The sequence below is a fragment of the Bufo gargarizans genome, chromosome 5 (genome assembly GCF_014858855.1).
Source record: "Bufo gargarizans isolate SCDJY-AF-19 chromosome 5, ASM1485885v1, whole genome shotgun sequence".
NCBI classification, from domain to species: Eukaryota; Metazoa; Chordata; class Amphibia; order Anura; family Bufonidae; genus Bufo; species Bufo gargarizans.
In genome coordinates this window covers 212,448,814-212,469,734 of record NC_058084.1, presented here as the reverse complement: position 1 = coordinate 212,469,734, position 20,921 = coordinate 212,448,814, and the positions used below count along the sequence as shown (strand labels likewise).

The window sequence follows — 20,921 nt, the reverse complement described above, 5'->3', positions numbered from 1 at the left end:
GATGATCACCTGATGCATACTGTGCTAAAAAAAAATAATTACGAATATATAGCACTATATTCTAAATATTTGCGAATTCTCAAAGTGCCGATATTCAAGATAAAAATTTGCTTTTAAAATATTCACGCTCAACACTAATAAGTAAGGCATTTAAAAAGGTGTCAGCCATTGAATTGTGTGTGTGTGTGTGGGTGGGGGGGGGGGGGGGGGGTAGCGCACATGCTCTGATGCTGCCACATTCAAAATCACCTTCACCACTGATGTGCGGCAAGGTGGAACATGAGACCCCTGTTCTAGTGCTCAGGACAGAAATCATATTTTTATTACCTATGCTGTGTTCTTGGAGGAAATCCTCATAAAGATAGTGTCACACAGTTTTGATGCATTTTTTTGCACCAGAAGTGGGTTAAAAAGGGAATGAGAAATATAAGGGCTGGACTTACTGTATACTTCTTCTTCCTGCTGGATCCATTTCTGCCAAAGAAAAAGCTGTGTGCGATAACATGACGTTTGAAAAACTTTGCTGCTTTCTGCAACAAACAACACCCTTGTCCATGGGCTGTGCCTAAGGCCTCATCCACACAAGCGTGTGCCGGTGATATCAATGCATGGGCATTGACCATAGGGCTGTCGCATCACTTGAATGGGGTCTGCATCCAACGGTCTGCACTGTAAAAAAAAGTAGTGTATGCACTACTTTTTTTTAGGTGTGGATGCACAAACAGAAACCCCATGCCTCCATTCCGCATCAACCTTCCAGATTGCGGACCCATTGGTGAATGGGTCCGCATCCGTGATGCGGGGTGCACATGGCCGGTGCCCGTGTATTGCGGACCCACTGTTTGTGGGCCGCAATACAGCCACCGCCGGGCAACGGCCGTGTGCATGAGGCCTAATATTGTAATTCAAGCGATGCAGTTTATGGAATAGTTGTGCTCTTTTTTGGAGAAAGCAGCCATCTTCTTCTAGTCTCCTTTAACATTAGAGTGGATTTATATGCCAAAATTTATTGCGCAAAAGCAAGAGAGTCGTGGTTTCTAAACCAATGAACTAAATGTGTAAAGTAAATGCAAATATATGCGCACTACGTTATGGCCACCTACCAGCATTTGAAAATCCAGCATCTATTAGGGTATGGCCACATGTGGGAAATTTGGTGTGGAGTTACCTGTTATTTATGCCACAGATTTCACCCTTTGCATGGCAAAGGGCAAAGTCTACTGCAGAAATGTGTAAACTGCGAATCCGTAAAATGAAATTACAGGGTATACTCTATGTGTGGCTACACCATTGGGCTGCAGAGGGAACTCGCATACATTGCACAGGCTGGATGGAAGAGCATGCACGGACTGAGGACAGCAGCAGTCTATTAATGTTACACTGTTTGGTTATGTGGACATTGATGAAAGGAGAACTATTTTGTAATATATGTTGATTTTAATGTCCTTCTATTCATGGCCTAACCCTTTTAGGAGAGGATACAATTCAGTAATAATTTATTTTTAGTAAAATTAAGAATGATAAAATAAATTTTATTTATACAACAGTGCATAGTGAAAGAAAGAAATCGGAAATGTCAGGTACTGGTGGCACATAATCATCTCATCAGTGTCCACCTTGATCTCCAAATTGTTGTATAATTTCTTGATTGAAAGGATTCTGTTTTCCCAAAATTTCTGGCTGTTTTTGCAATATCTCCTCCCATATCAGATCTGCTCCAATAGCTGATGCAACCTGGAACAAATAGAGAATCAGTGGTCAAATCATAGTATATGCACAAATAGTTCGTTGCAGTATCTATCTGCATCAGCCAAACAAGTATTACAGTGCAACACCAAATACCACAGTGTAGCAAAAAATACTTCCCAAATACCACAAAAAAATATCAGAGTGATGCACAAAATACCTCCCCTGCAATGCCAAATAAATATGAAACAAAATACCTCCTCAATAGCACCAAATACCACATGGGAGCACAAAATACTGTGCCTCCCCAGAGGTGCCAAACAAATATCCAGTGCAGCACAACGTGCTTCCCAGCAGCACCAAACACAACAATGCAACATAAATTACCTCTTTTGCAGCACCAAGTGAAGCACAAAATACTTTCCCAATAACACTAAATACCACAGTGAATGACAAAATACTTCCCTATCATTGCCAAATATCTAGTGCAAAACAACATACCTCCTCAGGAGCACCAAACAAATACCACTGGGAAACACAAAATATACCCATGCAGTCACATCAAACAAATATTTCAAGGTAGATATCTCCCCAGCAGCACAAAATACATGCCTGTAACGGACCATGCCCAACAGTGCCAAATACCACAGTGCAACACAAAATACCTCCAAAGCAATGCCAAACATATACCAGCCCAGAAGTGCTAAGTAGCACCTTGCAGCTCAAAATAACTCCAGAAGTGCTAAGTAGCACATAGCCTCTCTCAGTTCCCTGTAACGGTACGTTTGTCCCATGATCCTAATAGAAGACCTCACACTAGCGTTAGGGATTACGTTATAGCTTTCCGTTATAACATGGTTATAACGCAAAATAACAGAATGCCCAGACAGAATGCAAAATGGAAGCCTTTAAAAGGCATTCTGTTTGCTTTCCGTCCTAATAGAAGTCTATGGGAAAGCATAACTGATCAGTCTGGGTCCCGTTATGCAAGATGGAAAACAAAGTCTTGTCGACAGGACTTTGTTTTCCGTCTTGCATACGGGACCCAGACGGATCCGTTTTGATTCCCATAGACTTCTATTAGGACGGGAAGCAAATGGAATTTCGCCTTTTAAAGGCTTCCGTTTTGCATTCCGTCATAATGCAAGTCTATAGGCAGAAGAACGCACAGAGCTTGGCAGTTACTAATAACAATCGAAAAGTCTCGTAATGAGGGCACACATTGTAATGTTTACAGTTTCTGGTGGACACACAGCTTAATGGTCATATTCGAAATAAGCTCCAAAAGCAACTCACACCAAACAAGTATCGAGTCAGCACAAACAGCCCTTTGTCACTTAGGTTGATTGAAGCCTTGGAGAATTCTGCTCTAAGGCACAGGCATTCTCCAGACTTTCAAAGCATCTAGTAAATCCGCCAGTAAAGAGTCCTTCTCAGACTCAGGCTAGGCTGCAACCCAGTACTGGTTAATAGAGTGAAGGTTTATAACACAAAAGAATGGCCAGACCCAACTCCTCACTTAGAGCAGGTCAGTTTGCTGCTGCAGTCCTCTGTAGGTACCATGAAGCTTGTCACAACCTGTTTTGCTCAATTACCCCCTTACTGTCACGGCTGAGGACGGGGAAAACCCTCAGCCGTGCGGTATCAGAAGGCGGATGGTCAATGCCAGGCCAGGACAGGAATCAGGGAGCAGGTCACCTCCTACACATCCCTAATTCTGACCCTGTCTCCTATCCGTATGAGCCAACCCTGATGGTAGGAGGGCTCATACTCCGGAACCTGATATTCCTGCTAGCCCTCAGGGTGGCCCTGGACTAGTTGCTGGGTAAGACGACCTGTTCCTCCTAGACACGGAGGAACAGGAGTCTCACTGGCCAAGCTACATAGAAAGGGGAACATGAACAGACATATGGCAATCACAGGTAAGTGAGACTAATACCACACTTACCTGCCACAGACACACAACCTGGAACCCATGTACAAGTGCTGCTGTCCACAACAACACAAAGGACACAGCACACAACAGACATCACACGGGAACCCAGGAAACCATATGCTGCAATAACAAGGAGACCAAACAAACATCTTCTAAACACCATACGTGAACTTATGACCACAAGGATGGCCCCCACTGGCAGATGGAATTACACAGGAGGCTGCTCCAGCTAGCCATGGCTGAAGTACCCCTCAGACTAGAGATATTCACTGAGGCTTTATAGGCCCAAGTAGCCACACCCAACAGACACACCCAGTGTTCACACACACAGAAGGGAATTAACCCTTCCAACACAAGGCAAGGGAAGACGGCCACTTAAAGGGGAAGTACACACATAAACCCACACTTCACCTGTTGCCGCGGGCAACGGCATGCGTGGCAATCATGTCCTGGGGATCAGCCATAGGGCTGAGACACTGCCACCACATGCACACAACACCACACGTTGCCACGGGCAACCAAGTGAAGGAAAGTGTCACAAAACACACCATAGGCCGTGACACTTACATATAGATTATGTTGGTTAGATTACCCAACTTTCAGTGACCCTTCTGGCAATTAGGCTAGGTCACTATGGATAAATTGCTGTGGGAGTGAGGCTTATCTATGTTGGTGGTGCTTGCTTAAAGGGGTTTTCGAGGACTTAAATATCCTCAGGATAAGTTTTCAATATCAGGTTGGTGGGGTTCTGACACTTAACAGACCTACTGATCAGCTGTTTGAAGCTGGCGCCGGAAACTAAACAGTGGACAAGGAAGAAAGAAGAAGACTCCACCTACTGTGTAGTGGTCATGTTGGCGTACCACAGCTCCCATTCATCCACAGTATCGTTTCTGGCAGCTGCTGAAAACAGCTGATCAGTTGGGTTGTTGGGAGTTGGTCTCCCAACATTCTAATATTGATGATCTAACCAATCTAATGTAAGAAGAGAGGTAACCGCTGCAGTCAGTTCTCCTGCAGCCAATCAGAAGTGTGTGAGAAGGGGGAACTGCTTGTTCTCTTTGGACACATAATAGAGAAATTCTATAAGTCATTTTCAGTTTTAATATGTGTGATCTGATAGGAATAATAACTAAAATACTCCACATAGCTAAACAGCTACAGTTTTTGCTAGCTCTTTTCATGATTTCTGTGTTTTTGTAGTGTAATAAATTGTACTTTAAAGGGAACCGGTCACCGGGATTTTGTGTATAGAGCGGAGGACATAGGTTGGTAGCTGGCCGCTAGCACATCCGCAATATCCAGTCCCTATAGCTCTGTGTGCTTTTATTGTGTAAAAAAACCGATTTGATACATATGCAAATTAACCTGAGATGAGTCCTGTCCCTGACTCATCTCACATACAGGACACATCTCAGGTTAATTTGCATATGTATCAAAATCGTTTTTTGGACACAATAAAAGCACACAGAGCTATAGGGACTGGATATTGCGGATGTGCTAGCGGTCATCTAGCAACCCATGTCCTCAGCTCTGTACCCAAAATCCCAGTGACAGGTTCCCTTTAACAGTTCACTGAAATGATTAATATTTACTATTTTAATGAAACTTTGGGAACAGAAAGTATAGTAAGTAGCAACCATTTTGCTAGAATGTGAACAGATGTCACTAGCTGAAAAAAACTATGGAACTGTTGAAATAGCACTAGACTTTGGATCAACTTAAACACTAATTAGAAATATGAATGACAAATTACAGACTAAAAAAACATTGCCTGCACTATTACTGAAAGTACACAACAAAAGCATTCCCTGATGCATTTATATGAATACTTGGGAATAACATGATTTCTTGTACAAGGACTAATGGAAAGAAATGAGCGAATCGATTCTAAACAAACCAAATTTGACCCAAATTTTCCAAAATTCAGGTTGAATCTGAATTTTGGGCAATTCGATTCCAGCTAATTTCTCAAAATGGCATCAGCCATTTTCCAGATCAGAAGACAGGAAGAATGAAGAAGGATGATCATATAACCACAGGGGATGTGTGTGTTTGCCACCAAAAAGTTACTTTTTTTGAAACAATTAAAAATATAGAACGTTAAAAATCCTACAGAGCAGCATCCCAGATGAAGATCAAATCATCTATATATCTTCTAAAAAATAAAATATTCTGGAGACCAATTCTCCATAGAAAGATTCATTTCCTATCTACAGTTGTGTTCAAAATAATAGCAGTGTGTTTAAAAACGTGACTAAAGCTCAAAATCCTTCTAATAGCTTCTATTTCCATACACACAAATGCATCGGGAACACTACACATTCTACTCCAAATCAAAACATGAAGAAAAATATATCAAATTTGTGTTGTTCCTCTAAAAGAAATTGAAGAAAGGTGAATATTAGACTGTTCAACAAAATAGCAGTTTGTATTCTTCTTTACAAACTCAGACATTCACTATATAAACTGAAAAATGTTTGAAGATTTTCCTTTCCTTTGAATCACTTAACTAATATTTAGTTGTATAACCACTGTTTCTGAGAACCACTGTACATCTGTGTTGCATGGAGTCAACCAACTTCTGGCACCTGTGAACAGGTATTCCAGCCCATGATGATTGGACTACATTCCACAGTTCTTCTCTATTTCTTGGTTTTGCCTCAGAAACTGCATTTTTAATGGCACCCTACAAGTTTTCTATTGGATTAAGATCCAGGGATTGGGCTGGCCACTCCATAATGTAAATCCTGTTGGTCTGGAACCAAGATGTTGCACGTTTACTGGTGTGTTTGGGGTCGTTATCTTGTTGGAACACCCATTTCAAGGGCATTTCCTCTTCAGCATAAGCCGGCATGACCGCTTCAAGTATTCTGATGTATTCAAACTGATCCATAATCCCTGGTATGCGATAAAAAAGGCCAACACCTTAGTATGAGAAACCTCCCCATATCATGATGCTTGTGCCACCATGATTCACTATCTTCACAGTCTACTGTGGCTTGAATTCAGTGTTTGGGGATCGTCTGACAAACTGTCTCCAGCCACTAGACCCAAAAAGAACAATCTTACTTTCATCAGTCCACAAAATATTGAGCCATTTTTCTTTAGGCAAATCAATGTGATCTTTGGCAAATTGTAACCTCTTCAGCACATGTCTTTTTTTAAACAGTGGGACTTTGCGGGGGCTTCTTGCAGATAGCTTGGCTTCACATAGGTGTATTCTAATTGTAACAGTACTCACAGGTAACTTTAGACCTTCTTTGATCTTCCTGGAGCTGATTATTGGGTGAGTCATTGCCTTTTTGGCTATTCTTCTATCCACTTGAATGGTAGTTTTTTGCTTTCTTTCACGTCTTTCAGGTTTTGGTTGCCATTTTAAAGCATTTGTGATCATTTTAGCTGAGCAGCCTATCATTTTCTGCACTTCTTTATATATTTTCTTGTCTCCAATCATCTTTTTAATCAAAGTACACTGTTCTTCTGAACAATGTCTGGAACGACCCATGTTCCTCCGAATTTCAGAGGGAAATGCACTGTAACCAGCATGTACAACATTTTCTGCCTTCCTTCCTTAAATAAGGGCAATAAATGCCACCTGTTTTTCAAAGAATTAATGACCTCACTCATTGAACTCCACACTGCTATTATTTTGAACATGCCCCTTTCAATAAGTGATTAAATTGCAGAGAATCAGCAGCATGCATGGCATGACTGTTGGCAGGGCTGGTTCTAGGTGAAATGGGGCGCTGGGGCGAAAAACAATAAGGGGCCCCCCATGACACTTGCTGACTTTAACGTCCTGTATTGACACTGGAGATTTAATTTGTGGACGTTCATACAAAAGAAACTGTGTATTGTGTGGTGCAGTGCATGCTATATGTGTATAACAAACATATTTCACTTGAAAAATTGCAATTACTTGTCCCTTGGGGATCTCGGACACCACTTTAACACTTTGGCTGGGGGGCTCGGTGGAGCTGATGTTGTGTTTTATCCTAATGAGAAAGATTTCATAATAAGGATTTGTAAAAGGGGCAGAGGGATAGCAGAGCAGGGAGAGGCTGGTGCTGCTACTAGGGGGTCATACCATGGGGGAGTAATAAAGCCCACCATAATGCCCCCCCAGTAGAAATAATTCTCCTTATAATGTGACAATGCAAAAAATACCCCCTTGTAATCCCCCAGTTGAGCTAATGTTCCAAATAGTGCCCCCATAATGTGCCAGTATAAAATACCCCTATATAGTGCCCCAGTAAATGCCCCCATAGGGCTCCTCTCCTCCTCCCTCCTAGTGCCCCCCATATTGTACCAGTATAAAATGCCCCATATATAGTGCCCCAGTAGATGCCCTCAGTGTCCCCCATAATTTGTAAGTTTAAAATACCCCTTCTTAGTGCCCCAATAGATGACCCCATAATACTCCTCTCCCCCTTCTCCATAGTACCCACCATAATGTGTCCTAGTATAAAATGCCCCTATACAGAGCCCCCATATAAAATACCTATTCTTTGTGGCCTCAGTAGATGCCCCTGTAGTGCCCACCAATAATGTGCCAGTAATAAGTGCCGCCATAGATGTCCCCCAATAATGTGCCAGTAAAATGTTCCCCCATAGATGCCCTCAAGCACGATGACGTCATTGTGCCACCTGCAACGGCCTCTGAAAGGCTGCCGGCCTAGTGCCGGCAGCCTATCAGAGGATCAGGGAAGGGACACACCTCAACTGCCCCACAGCACAGCCCTCAATCTCTGTCCTGAGGACGGCGATACAGATGACTATGGAGATGAGCGCTTCCACATTGGAAGCGCTTATCTCCCTTTGTGACCGTCTCCCTTTGTGACTGTCCTGCCGCCACTGCCCCCACTTGCTGCCATGAAAATATAGTTAGTTGTGGGACGGCGGGGGCCCCTAAGAACTTGGGGGCCCTGGGGCGATTGCCCCCCTTGCCTATAAGTGCCGGTGTGAACCGAGAGCAAGGCAGGTGGTTTGACTCCGCAACCAGAAAAGAGTGCGTACGCAGAGGTCAAGATTAAGAAAATTGCATTTACTATAAATTAATAAAAGCAGGTTAACAGTGAAGTTACAGAGATAAAGACAAGCAAAATATTCAAAACAGTATAAACAATACAAGTCAGATACTGCAACAATTTTCACCTTTGCTGTGTCCGTATTCGCAATGCAGACACTAAGAAATAACAGTCCCAGGAACTATCCCTAACTGACCCTAACTTTCAAGCGGGTGCGCACCCCCCTTATCCCAGTGGTCCAAGTGGACCTCTTACAGTTTGTGGAAGTGCACGGTGGGGCCCGATGTCGTCCTTTTCCTTTAACCAGCGCAACAAAGAAGTCCTCCTCAGCAGGCCGGAAAACCAGTTGAATATAATCCAGGATTATTACAGTTACTGTCCGGTACCTCGACAGCACTGTGAGTCTCTTTACTGTTTGGGGCAATCCACTCAGCACAATCTCGGCTCCACAGGTTAGTTGCTGCACAGTCCTTTTTAACTTGGCTTCACTAAATGCACGGTCTCTTTATACTCCATCCGTCTCTAGACTGAAGTTCACACAGCTTGGCTGCACAGGAACGTCCTTTAGTATCTCCACACACGTCTTACACAGCACAGAACTTGTTTTCTTTCTTGCCAAGATGGCAGCCGTTATAGTTCCTGTCTCTCTTCCTCTTTCTTCCTGCTCACACTGAGGCAGGCTGACATCATAAGGGGCGTATCACTTCAACACTTAACTGCTGCCTTAAAGAGCCAGTATCACATTAATACACTTTCTCTATGGTAAACTTCAATGCAAATTGGTCCTATGCTGCCATCTACTGACCAAACGAATACTGCAGGCATTTACATTTATCTGTATTACTGAAATAGCATTATACATTAAATTTTAACACAATTTACCAGGATAATGAAACTTAGAGACATTACATGACTGCTTCTTACACCGGCCCTGACTGTTGGATTTCCATTACTCTACTACACCTGCTAGTAAATTATTTGCCATGTAGAAATATTTCTACCAAAAACGGTGATTGATCAGGTTAGTGATGTCTGACTGCTATTATTTTGAAAACAACTGTAAATGCTAATGACTGGGGTATTTCCTTTACAGGGGCATGCAACAGGAGTAAAACAAAATTTTGGGATCTGGAGATTTTTACCCAAGGTAACGAAATTAGAACACGTACATTTTTTTAAAAGGTGGACAGTAATAGTTACATTGATTATACCAGTACACACTATGGGAAATGGAATCACAATATCCCTTTTAGTCAATTTAAGAGGATAAGCTCATTTGCATATTAGAAGAACATTTTACCCAACAATGCTGCGACACTCTAGATTCATCCAAAAGCAGTACCCTGATAGCATTATCACCGATGCTAAGAGAAAAACATCCACAATGACACAATTGGAATGCCTTGTCCCCAGACGGAAACAACAACAAGATTTCGACAAAACTCATATAGCTATAATTTCATTACTACTTACAATCAAAATCACAATGGTATAAAAAGAGCCCTAGGGAAACATTGGCATATTCTCAAGAGAGACCCTATTCTCAGCAAAATTATTTCGGAGGTACCTCTCCTAACCTATAGTAGAGCACGTATGCTGAAAAATATTCTTGCACCCAGTAAGATAAGATATGGGAAATTTCAGTAGTAACTACTAGTAACCCAGATAGAACGGATCTCAAAGGCAGTAGAAAATGTGGACATCTAAGATGCCTGTGTTGTACGACTATGGTATTTGTCAGAAAGCCTCTTTTATTAGCAGGGTTATATAGGGTCTTTCCCTATTCTCAGCAATTTAGACGGCGGCTCCACACGTTATTTACATACTGGAATGTCCGTGTAATTTACAATACATCGGACATACCATCCAAACACTGAGAAACAGATTAAATAAACATCGCTCTAACATCAAAAAGAAGTGCCCTAAACATAGTGTCTCTAGACATGCGGCTGATTGCCATGAGGCCAGTTCGGTTGGCTTCACAATCATTCCAATAGAACAAATTCCGCCACACCAACAGAAGGACGTCCAGTACATCAGACTTAAAATCCAGTCCGGTATTTTACCCCACCTGGATGCTGGGAGGAAAATATCTGTTTTCCCAGACAAAACCTCTCACAGTGTCAAAATATATATATTTGTTATCATTATTTCCACCTTCATCCATTTTTATTTTATTAACATTCATTTCTATATATTAATTTATTTATAAACAAATTGTTTTTAATACCATCATTTTTTATACCACGAGATGTGTCTTTCGACATGGTTGTTTAAGAAATGAGAAGTAACTCATTGCACCAGTTGGGGTTAAATAACTTGTTGCCAGCTGAAAGATAATCGCCCATGCAGTAATTATCCAATAGGAGGCTTATAACTATTTGCTTAGTTAAATCCAGGTGGCAACTTTTTGGGGGGACAGGCGGTGTATATTTATGCATATAAAATTTTATTCATTCATTTATATTGATTTATATTAAAAAATGTTATTATTGTATATGCATTGTTCACCACAGTCCTATTCATAGCTATTCTTGTGTGACACTTTTCACAGAGATAATAGGTAGTGCTGCGCCTGCTGGGATCCCCAGCTCTAAGGTAACAAGTCATGTGACACCTCAGCTCAGACCCCAATATGAATGACCCCCAATCAGACCTCAGATAAGAGCCCCATGCCTCATAGCAGCCCCCGGTGCCTCTCCAGCAGCCCCCAGTGCCTCTACAGCAGCCCCCCAGTGCCTCTACAGCAGCTCCCCAGTGCCTTTCATCAGCCAGTAATAACAGCCCGCCAATCATGTGCCAGTAATAACAGCCCCCCCAATCATGTGCCAGTAATAACAGGGCCCACCCCCATTATGTGCCAGTAATAACAGGCCCCCCCATTATGTGTCAGTAATAACAGGGCCCCCCCAATCACGTGCCAGTAATAACAGGGCCCCCTATCATGTGCCAGTAATAACAGGGCCCCCCCCATCATGTGCCAGTAATAACAGGGCCCGGCCCCCCCAATCATGTTCCAGTAAAATTAAGTATCGTATAGATTTAAAAAAAAACTTACCTCTTTGGAGCGATGCGAAGCAGGCCTCTTCCGGCCTGTGTCACGCGCTGTATGGCTCAGGCGGCACGATGACGTAATCGCGCCGCCTACGCCGGCCTAGTGCTGAGGAACTGTGTTTGAGCAGAGAAGCTAATGGATCCAGGAGTAATAGGACCTCCTCTGTGACCACAGCTGCAGCTGACTGAAGCTGATAGTTGTCCAAGAACCAGATCCTCTCCGGGGAAAGGAGGATTTTTTCCAGGAAGGCTAAGGAACATACCCTGTGGGACCTCATGTTTGCAGGAGAGACTGTTTGTTTGGTTCAGAGACATCAGTGGATAAAGAGCAGACCCGGGTCAGTAAGATCGTACACACATCAGTGGCGTAACTACCGGGGAAGCAGCTGCTTCGGGGCCCGGGCTGCTAAGGGGGCCCGGCGCCCCGGCAGCGTGTGTGACAGACTCAGTTTATTTTCAAGTTAGTTAAATATCGTGTTCAGGGCCCCTTCACAGCAGCTAGTATGATCTAATTTTACTGTCTGCTAAAGTCTCCTAGTCTGGGATTCAAACCCACAACCTTCAATCTAGCAGTGTATTAGTGGCAAAGCATTTACCCTCACAGCCATAAAGGCTGCATTACAACTCAATGAAAAAATATGAGACTTCTACTGTTATAGCCGGTTAATTGTACATCTATACACATGACAGCTGCCCAAACACACCTATCACTGCTATATCTCTATATGACAGCTGTCCCTGCACACTCAGCTCTGCTATATCTCTATATATGACAGCTGCCCCAACAAACCCAGCTCTACTACATCTATACACATGACAGCTACCGAAACACAGCCAGCTCTGCTACATCTATACACATGACAGCTGCCCCCCAACACACTCAGCTCTGCTATATCTCTATATATGACAGCTGCCCCAGCAAACCCAGCTCTACTACATCTATACACATGACAGCTGCCGAAACACAGTCAGCTCTGCTACATCTATACACATGACAGCTGCCCCCCAACACACCCAGCACTGCTATATCTCTATATGACAGCTGCCCCCAACACACTCAGCTCTGCTATATCTCTATATATGACAGCTGCCCCAGCAAACCCAGCTCTACTACATCTATACACATGACAGCTGCCGAAACACAGTCAGCTCTGCTACATCTATACACATGACAGCTGCCCCCAACACACCCAGCACTGCTATATCTCTATATGACAGCTGTCCCAGCACAATCAGCTCTGCTATATCTCTATATATGACAGCTGCCCCAGCAAACCCAGCTCTACTACATCTATACACATGACAGCTGCCGAAACACAGCCAGCTCTGCTACATCTATACACATGACAGCTGTCCCCAACACACCCAGCACTGCTATATCTCTATATGACAGCTGTCCCAGCACAATCAGCTCTGCTATATCTCTATATATGACCGCTGCCCCAGCAAACCCAGCTCTACTACATCTATACACATGACAGATGCCCAAACACACCTATCACTGCTATATCTCTATATGACAGCTGTCCCTGCACACTCAGCTCTGCTATATCTCTATATATGACAGCTGCCCCAGCAAACCCAGCTCTACTACATCTATACACATGACAGATGCCCAAACACACCCAGCTCTGCTACATCTATACACATGACAGCTGCACCAGCACACTCAGCTCTGCTATATCTCTATATATCTATCTACTGTATAGCAATACTTAGAGATATATAGATGTAGCAGAGCTGGGTGTGCTGGAGCAGCTATCATATATAGAGATATAGCAGTGCTGGGTGTGTTTGGGCAGTTGTCATGTGTATAGATGTAGCAGAGCTGGGTTTGCTGGGGCAGCTGTCATATATAGAGATATAGTAGAGCTGAGTGTGCTGGGACAGCTGTCATATAGAGATATAGCACTGCTGGGTGTGTTTGGGCAGCTGTCATATGCATAGATGTAGCAGAGCTGGGTTTGCTGGGGCAGCTATCATATATAGAGATATAGCAAAGCTGAGTGTGCTGGAACAGCTGTCATATAGAGATATATCTGAGATACTGCTATATCTGTATATGACAGCTGTCTCAGCACATTCAACCCTGCTATATCTCTATATATGAGCAGCTGTCATGTGTATAGATGTACACTTAGCCAGCTATAACAGTAGAAGTCTCATATTTTTTCAGTCAGCAGCAAGGCAGCTAGTATGGTCTAGTGGTTAGCTGCTTTGCCTCTGAAGCAGAAGGACATGGGTTCGAATCCCAGCAGAATCTTTTCTGAAATACAAGCACTGACTCCATATATGGACATACAAGGCTGGACACAGGAAGAGGCTGCATCGCATCGCTGACATGGAGGTAAGTAGAAGTGTTTATAATTTTTTGTTTAATACCCGACTGTTACTGCACATGGGGGGGAGAGGGGTTGGCACCTGATACTGGCATATGGGGGGGGAGAGAGAGTGGCACCTGATACTGGCATATGGGGGGGAGAGAGAGTGGCACCTGATACTGGCATATGGGGGGGAAGGGGGGGTTGGCACCTGATACTGGCACATGAGGGGGAAGAGGCACCTGATACTGGCACATGGGGGGGAGAGGGGTTGGCACCTGATACTGGCATATGGGGTGGGGGGGGGAGGGAGAGAGGCACTTGATACTGGCACTTTTTTGTGTGGGGGGGGGGGAGATGGCACTATGATACTGGGACATGGGGGGGGGAGAGGCACCTGATACTGGCACCTAGAGGGGAGAGGGGGGGGGGTTGGCACTTGATACTGGCACATGGGGGGGGAGAAAGGAACCTGATACTAGCACATGGGGAGGGGGAGGGAGAGAGGCACTTGATATTGGCACTTTTTTGTGGGGGGGGGGGGGGTGGCACTATGATACTGGGACATGGGGGGGAGGAGAGAGGCACTTGATACTGGCATGTGGGGGGGGGGGGTTGGCACTATGATACTGGCACATGGGGGAGAGAGGCACTTAATACTGGCACTTTTTTGGGGGGGAGATGGCACTATGATAATGGGACATGGGGGGGAAGAGAGAGGCACTTGATACTGGCACATGGGGGGGTTGGCACTATGATACTGGCACATGGGGGGTGGGAAGGAGAGAGGCACTTGATACTGGCACATGGGGGGAGATGGCACTATGATACTGGGACATGCGGGGGGGAGAGGCACTTGATACTGGCACATAATGGGGGGCATCTATGGGGACACTTACTGGCACATTATTGGGGGGCATTATGGGGGACACTAGGCCGGCAGCCTATCAGAGGCCGGACACTGAGGGGCATCTACTGGGGCACTATATATGGGGCATTTTATACTGGTACATTATGGGGGGCACTAGCAGGAAGGGGGAGAGGAGCACTATGGGGGAATTTACTGGGGGCACTATATAGGGGTATTTTATACTGGCACATTATGGGGGCACTATGGGGACATTAGCTCAACTGGGGGCATTACAAGGGGGTATTTTTGCACTGTCACATTATAAGGAGAATTATTACTACTGGGTGGGCATTATGGTGGGCTTTATTACTCCCCCATGGTATGACCCCCTAGTAGCAGCACCGGCCTCTCCCTGCTCTGCTCTCCCTCTGCCCCTTCTCCAAATCCTTATTATGAAATCTTTCTCATTAGGATAAAACACAACATCAGCTCCGCCAAGCCCCCGGCCAAAGTGTGGAAGTGGCGTCCGAGATCCCCAAGGGCCAAGCCAAGTAATTGTAAGTGTTCATGTGAAATATGTTTATGTTATACACATATAGCCTACACTGTGCCCCACAATATACAGTATACCTCTACACTGTGCCCCACAATATACAGTATACCGCTACACTGTGCCACACAATATACAGTATACCTCTACACTGTGCCCCACAATGTACAGTATACCTCTATATTGTGCCCCACAATATACAGTATACCTCTACACTGTGCCACACAATATACAGTATACCTCTACACTGTGCCCCACAATATACAGTATACCGCTACACTGTGCCACACAATATACAGTATACCTCTACACTGTGCCTCACAATGTACAGTATACCTCTATATTGTGCCCCACAATATACTGTATACCTCTACACTGTGCCACACAATATACAGTATACCTCTACACTGTGCCCCACAATATACAGTATACCGCTACACTGTGCCACACAATATACAGTATACCTCTACACTGTGCCACACAATATACAGTATACCTCTACACTGTGCCACATAATATACCTCTACACTGTGCCACACAATATACAGTATACCGCTACACTGTGCCACACAATATACAGTATACCGCTACACTGTGCCAAAGGAGTGGGGTTTACACAGGAGGAGGGAGATGCGAAGCGCGCTGAGGGGGGCCCTTACAAATATTTGCTGTGGGGCCTAGTCACTTCTAGTTACGCCCCTGCCAGGCCTGTAGTTAGATAGTTAGGGTCTCTGCTTTGTGTCAGTTCTAAAGAGTTGCTACTGGTACTACAAGGACTCTATTACTAATAGGGACATTGCACATTTGGGAGCTGATAAACACCCCCACAAAACTCTTCAATTTTAGCATTTTGCTCAGGAGTAATAATCAGGCACGTGTTACCGGAGTAGTCATGGGAGGGGGAATAATAGAGAGCATGTTAAGATTGTGAACTGTTGTGTTGCACTGCAGGCCGGCCCGTCCTAAACACCCAACCAATTGTTTGTGTTTGTTTCAGGGTAATAATAGGTACAGAGAGGCAGTTTTAGTTGTGCCTGCCAGTAGGTAAATTATGGCAAAATTTCCGCTGGCATCCATCAGGGGACGCCTTGCTGTGCAACACAGGGGTCTCAGCCTTTGGACTGGGTGTATGTAAATTTATTTTATGTTCTCAACATTTGTGGTTGTGTTTATTATCACGTGTTAGTAAAATTCGGTTTGGCAAAAGCTGGTGTTGGAGTTGCTTTCCTCGTTGGTGGCTTCACTGTATCCTGGGGAGCCCACCCTGGTACACGGGTTACAAACACAACAGTAATCATGGGTGTTACTATAGAGTGGGGAAGACAGCTGTATGGGCAACATATTCCACTGTATAATGTGGAGAGAGAATCTGAATCGCACCTCCTCATTCCTATACTAATGACTAGAGATGAGCGAACTTCTGTTTTAAGTTCGGCGTCTAAAGTTCGGCTTCCGGTTAGCGGAGAATCCCGATCTGGAACCGGATATGGATTCCGACTTCCGTTGTGGTCCGTGGTAGCGGAATCAATAATCGGCCATTATTGATTCCGCTACCACGGACCACAACGGAAGTCGGAATCCATATCCGGTTCCAGATCGGGATTCTCCGCTAACCGGAAGCCGAACTTTAGACGCCGAACTTAAAACAGAAGTTCGCTCATCTCTACTAATGACTACTGTACGTATTTTGTGGCTGTTGGATCCCGTTGCCTGCTGGTGCGGTGTGGAGGTGCGGTGGTCGCCGCGCAGCGCTGCGCTGTGGATAGAGTAGGTTCCCACTTAACAAGAGGCAACCTTGTCGCGGTAAGTGGGCCTATGCTCTTTGATCAAACTGTATACTAATGCCTCTTTTAGGGCACAGAAAATGTTTGATACTTGTGCTGTATAGCCATGTTTATCAATAGAAATGCTGCAAAATACGTACAGTAGTCATTAGTATAGGAATGAGGAGGTGCGATTCAGATTCTCTCTCCACATTATACAATTTATATGCTTTAACTTCTTTTTCCCCCCTCTGAGTCAGCACTCCTCCCCATGTGGCACAGGTGCTTTTAATTTAGCAGTAGTCTGCAAAGGGTTAAATAATTCCTACCCCATCTCAGTTGAAGTTCCTGAGAAGCCGTGAACAGGTGATCCCTTTGCACCAGTTCACATGCGGCGCTGGACGGTGGCCACCGCTGCTTCTGTGCCGTGTAGGTGGAGTGATGGGACCCGAGGCCTAGGTGGGGCTGCATTGTGGCTGTTGGATCCCGTTGCCTGCTGGTGCGGTGTGGAGGTGCGGTGGTCGCCGCACAGCGCTGCGCTATGGATAGAGTAGGTTCCCACTTAACAAGAGGCGACCTTGTCGTGGTAAGTGGGCCTATGCTCTTTGATCAAACTGTATACTAATGCCTCTTTTAGGGCACAGCAAATGTTTGATACTTGTGCTGTATAGCCATGTTTATCAATAGAAATTCTGCAAAATACGTACAGTAGTCATTAGTATAGGAATGAGGAGGTGCGATTCAGATTCTCTCTCCACATTATATAATATTCCACTGTATGCCTATGCAAAGGGACATGTTACAGTCTTCCATCAGATATATGCATGGGGGATACCTCCACAGAAGGCTCACAAGGTGAGGCTACTACAGTTCCATACTGCTGATACTTCACATCACAATGTTCAACCAGAAATGACCATGGTGACTGGTACCACTATATTTAAGTTGCTAAAGAAGGCACTACTCATGATTAAATTCACTTGCAGGTTCTATGACACCCAGTCACTTTATGGTGGTCACACTTTTACATAAAGTGCATCGTGGTTGATAACGGAAATGAGATATCTTTCTTATAGAATTTTATGATGTTAGAATACATGACTGCTCTTCTCTAGAAACAGCATCACTCTTGTCCATAAACTGGTATTTCAATCACTTAAATGGAGCTAAGCTGCAATACCAGACATACTGTAACCCATAGGCAAGGGTGGCATACTTTATAGAGAAAACAACCAGGTTTTTCTAATTTCATATTTATTGTCTTCCTGTGGAGCATCCTAGACATATTCCATATTCCATATGAAAAGCTTTAGACATAATCAGGCATGTATTAAAATATGATCCCATATGTTCCCTACCTGATTAGGATGAAATCCATCTACTGGCTCCAGGAGATCCCATGGGTTTCCGCCAAAACGCTCCCATTTGGCATTCACTGAGAAAAAAAAATAGATGTGATTTTACATGAAATGCTTGTTGGATTTTAAAATATTACTTGATCATCTTCTCTCTGTAATGGATAATTTGGGGTTTTCAAGTTTATAATTAGGGATGAGCGAACTCGAACTGTATAGTTCGGGTTCGTACCGAATTTTGGGGTGTCCGTGACACGGACCCGAACCCGGACATTTTCGTAAAAGTCCGGGTTCGGGTTCGGTGTTCGTCGCTTTCTTCGCGCTTTTGTGACGCTTTCTTGGCGCTTTTTGAAAGGCTGCTAAGCAGCCAATCAACAAGCGTCATACTACTTGCCCCAAGAGGCCATCACAGCCATGCCTACTATTGGCATGGCTGTGATTGGCCAGAGCACCATGTGACCCAGCCTCTATTTAAGCTGGAGTCACATAGCGCCGCCCGTCACTCTGCTCTGATTAGCGTAGGGAGAGGTTGCGGCTGCGACAGTAGGGCGAGATTAGGCAGATTAACTCCTCCAAAGGACTTGATTAACTGATCGATCTGCAGCTGTGGATCATTGAGCTGCTGATCCTCAATTGCTCACTGTTTTTAGGCTGCCCAGACCGTTTGTCAGTCACATTTTTCTGGGGTGATCGGCGGCCATTTTGTGTCTTGTGGTGCGCCAGCACAAGCTGCGACCAAGTGCATTTAACCCTCAATGGTGTGGTTGTTTTTTGGCTAAAGCCTACATCAGGGTGAAGCTGTCACACCAAGTGCATTTAACCCTCAGTAGTGTGGTTGGTCAAGCTATCACACCAAGTGCATTTAACCAGCAATAGTCTGTTCATTTTTTGGCCATATACTAAATCAGGGGCAAGCTGCGCCCGTCACCAAGTGCATTTAACCCTCAGTAGTGTGGTTGGTCAAGCTGTGACACCAAGTGCATTTAACCAGCAATAGTCTGTTCATTTTTTGGCCATATACTACATCAGGGGCAAGCTGCGCCCATCACCAAGTGCATTTAACCAGCAATAGTGTGGTTATTTTTTGGCCATATCCCAGTCTAATTCTGTCACTAAATCCATACCGGTCACCCAGCGCCTAAATACTAGGCCTCAAATTTATATCCCGCTAAATCTCTCGTTACCGCTGTCCTGTTGTGGCTGGGAAAGTTATTTAGTGTCCGTCAAAGCACATTTTTTGTTCTGGGTTGAAATACAATTCCCAATTTAGCAATTTAAAAATTTAGTGGTTTCTGCTGTATCAGAGCTATTTGAAATCTATCCCTAAAAGGGTATATAATATTCAAGGTGCACATAGGGTCATTCAGAATAACTTCACACACCCGCTACTGTGCATTTCCAAGTCTAATTCTGTCACTAAACCCATACCTGTCACCCAGCGCCTAAATACTAGGCCTCAAATTTATATCCAGCTAAATCTGTCCTTAGTGCTGTAGCTGGGCGAGTTATTTAGTGTCCGTTCAAGCACATTTCTTGTTCTGGGTTGAAATACAATTCCCAATTTAGCAATTTCATAATTTAGTGGTTTCTGCTATATCAGAGCTATTTGAAATCTATCCCTAAAAGGGTATATAATATTCAAGGTGCACATTGGGTCATTCAGAATAACTTCACACACACCCGCTACTGTGTATTTCCAAGTCTAATTCTGTCACTAAACCCATACCTGTCACCCAGCGCCTAAATACTAGGCCTCAAATTTATATCCTGCTAAATCTCTCGTTAGTGCTGTAGCTGGGCGAGTTATTTAGTGTCCGTTCAAGCACATTTCTTGTTCTGGGTTGAAATACAATTCCCAATTTAGCAATTTCATAATTTAGTGGTTTCTGCTATATCAGAGCTATTTGAAATCTATCCCTAAAAGGGTATATAATATTCAAGGTGCACATTGGGTCATTCAGAATAACTTCACACACACCCGCTACTGTGTATTTCCAAGTCTAATTCTGTCACTAAACCCATACCTGTCACCCAGCGCCTAAATACTAGGCCTCAAATTTATATCCTGCTAAATCTCTCGTTAGTGCTGTAGCTGGGCGAGTTATTTAGTGTCCGTTCAAGCACATTTCTTGTTCTGGGTTGAAATACAATTCCCAATTTAGCAATTTCATAATTTAGTGGTTTCTGCTATATCAGAGCTATTTGAAATCTATCCCTAAAAGGGTATATAATATTCAAGGTGCACATTGGGTCATTCAGAATAACTTCACACACACCCGCTACTGTGTATTTCCAAGTCTAATTCTGTCACTAAACCCATACCTGTCACCCAGCGCCTAAATACTAGGCCTCAAATTTATATCCTGCTAAATCTCT

General features: G+C 44.1%; 1 protein-coding gene across 1 annotated transcript in view; it reads right to left on the bottom strand.

Annotated features, from left to right (window-relative positions):
* Window positions 1-1,479: 1,479 nt before the first annotated feature.
* The window catches only part of AOAH (acyloxyacyl hydrolase), a 170,954-nt gene continuing 151,512 nt past the window's right edge, over window positions 1,480-20,921 (bottom strand). The window contains exons 20-21 of the mRNA XM_044293042.1: window positions 18,549-18,625; window positions 1,480-1,734 (exon numbers count right to left, since the gene is read on the bottom strand). Of these exons, the coding sequence (XP_044148977.1) occupies window positions 1,606-1,734; window positions 18,549-18,625 (206 nt within the window). The 3' untranslated portion in view covers window positions 1,480-1,605. The remainder of the gene's footprint in view (window positions 1,735-18,548; window positions 18,626-20,921) is intronic.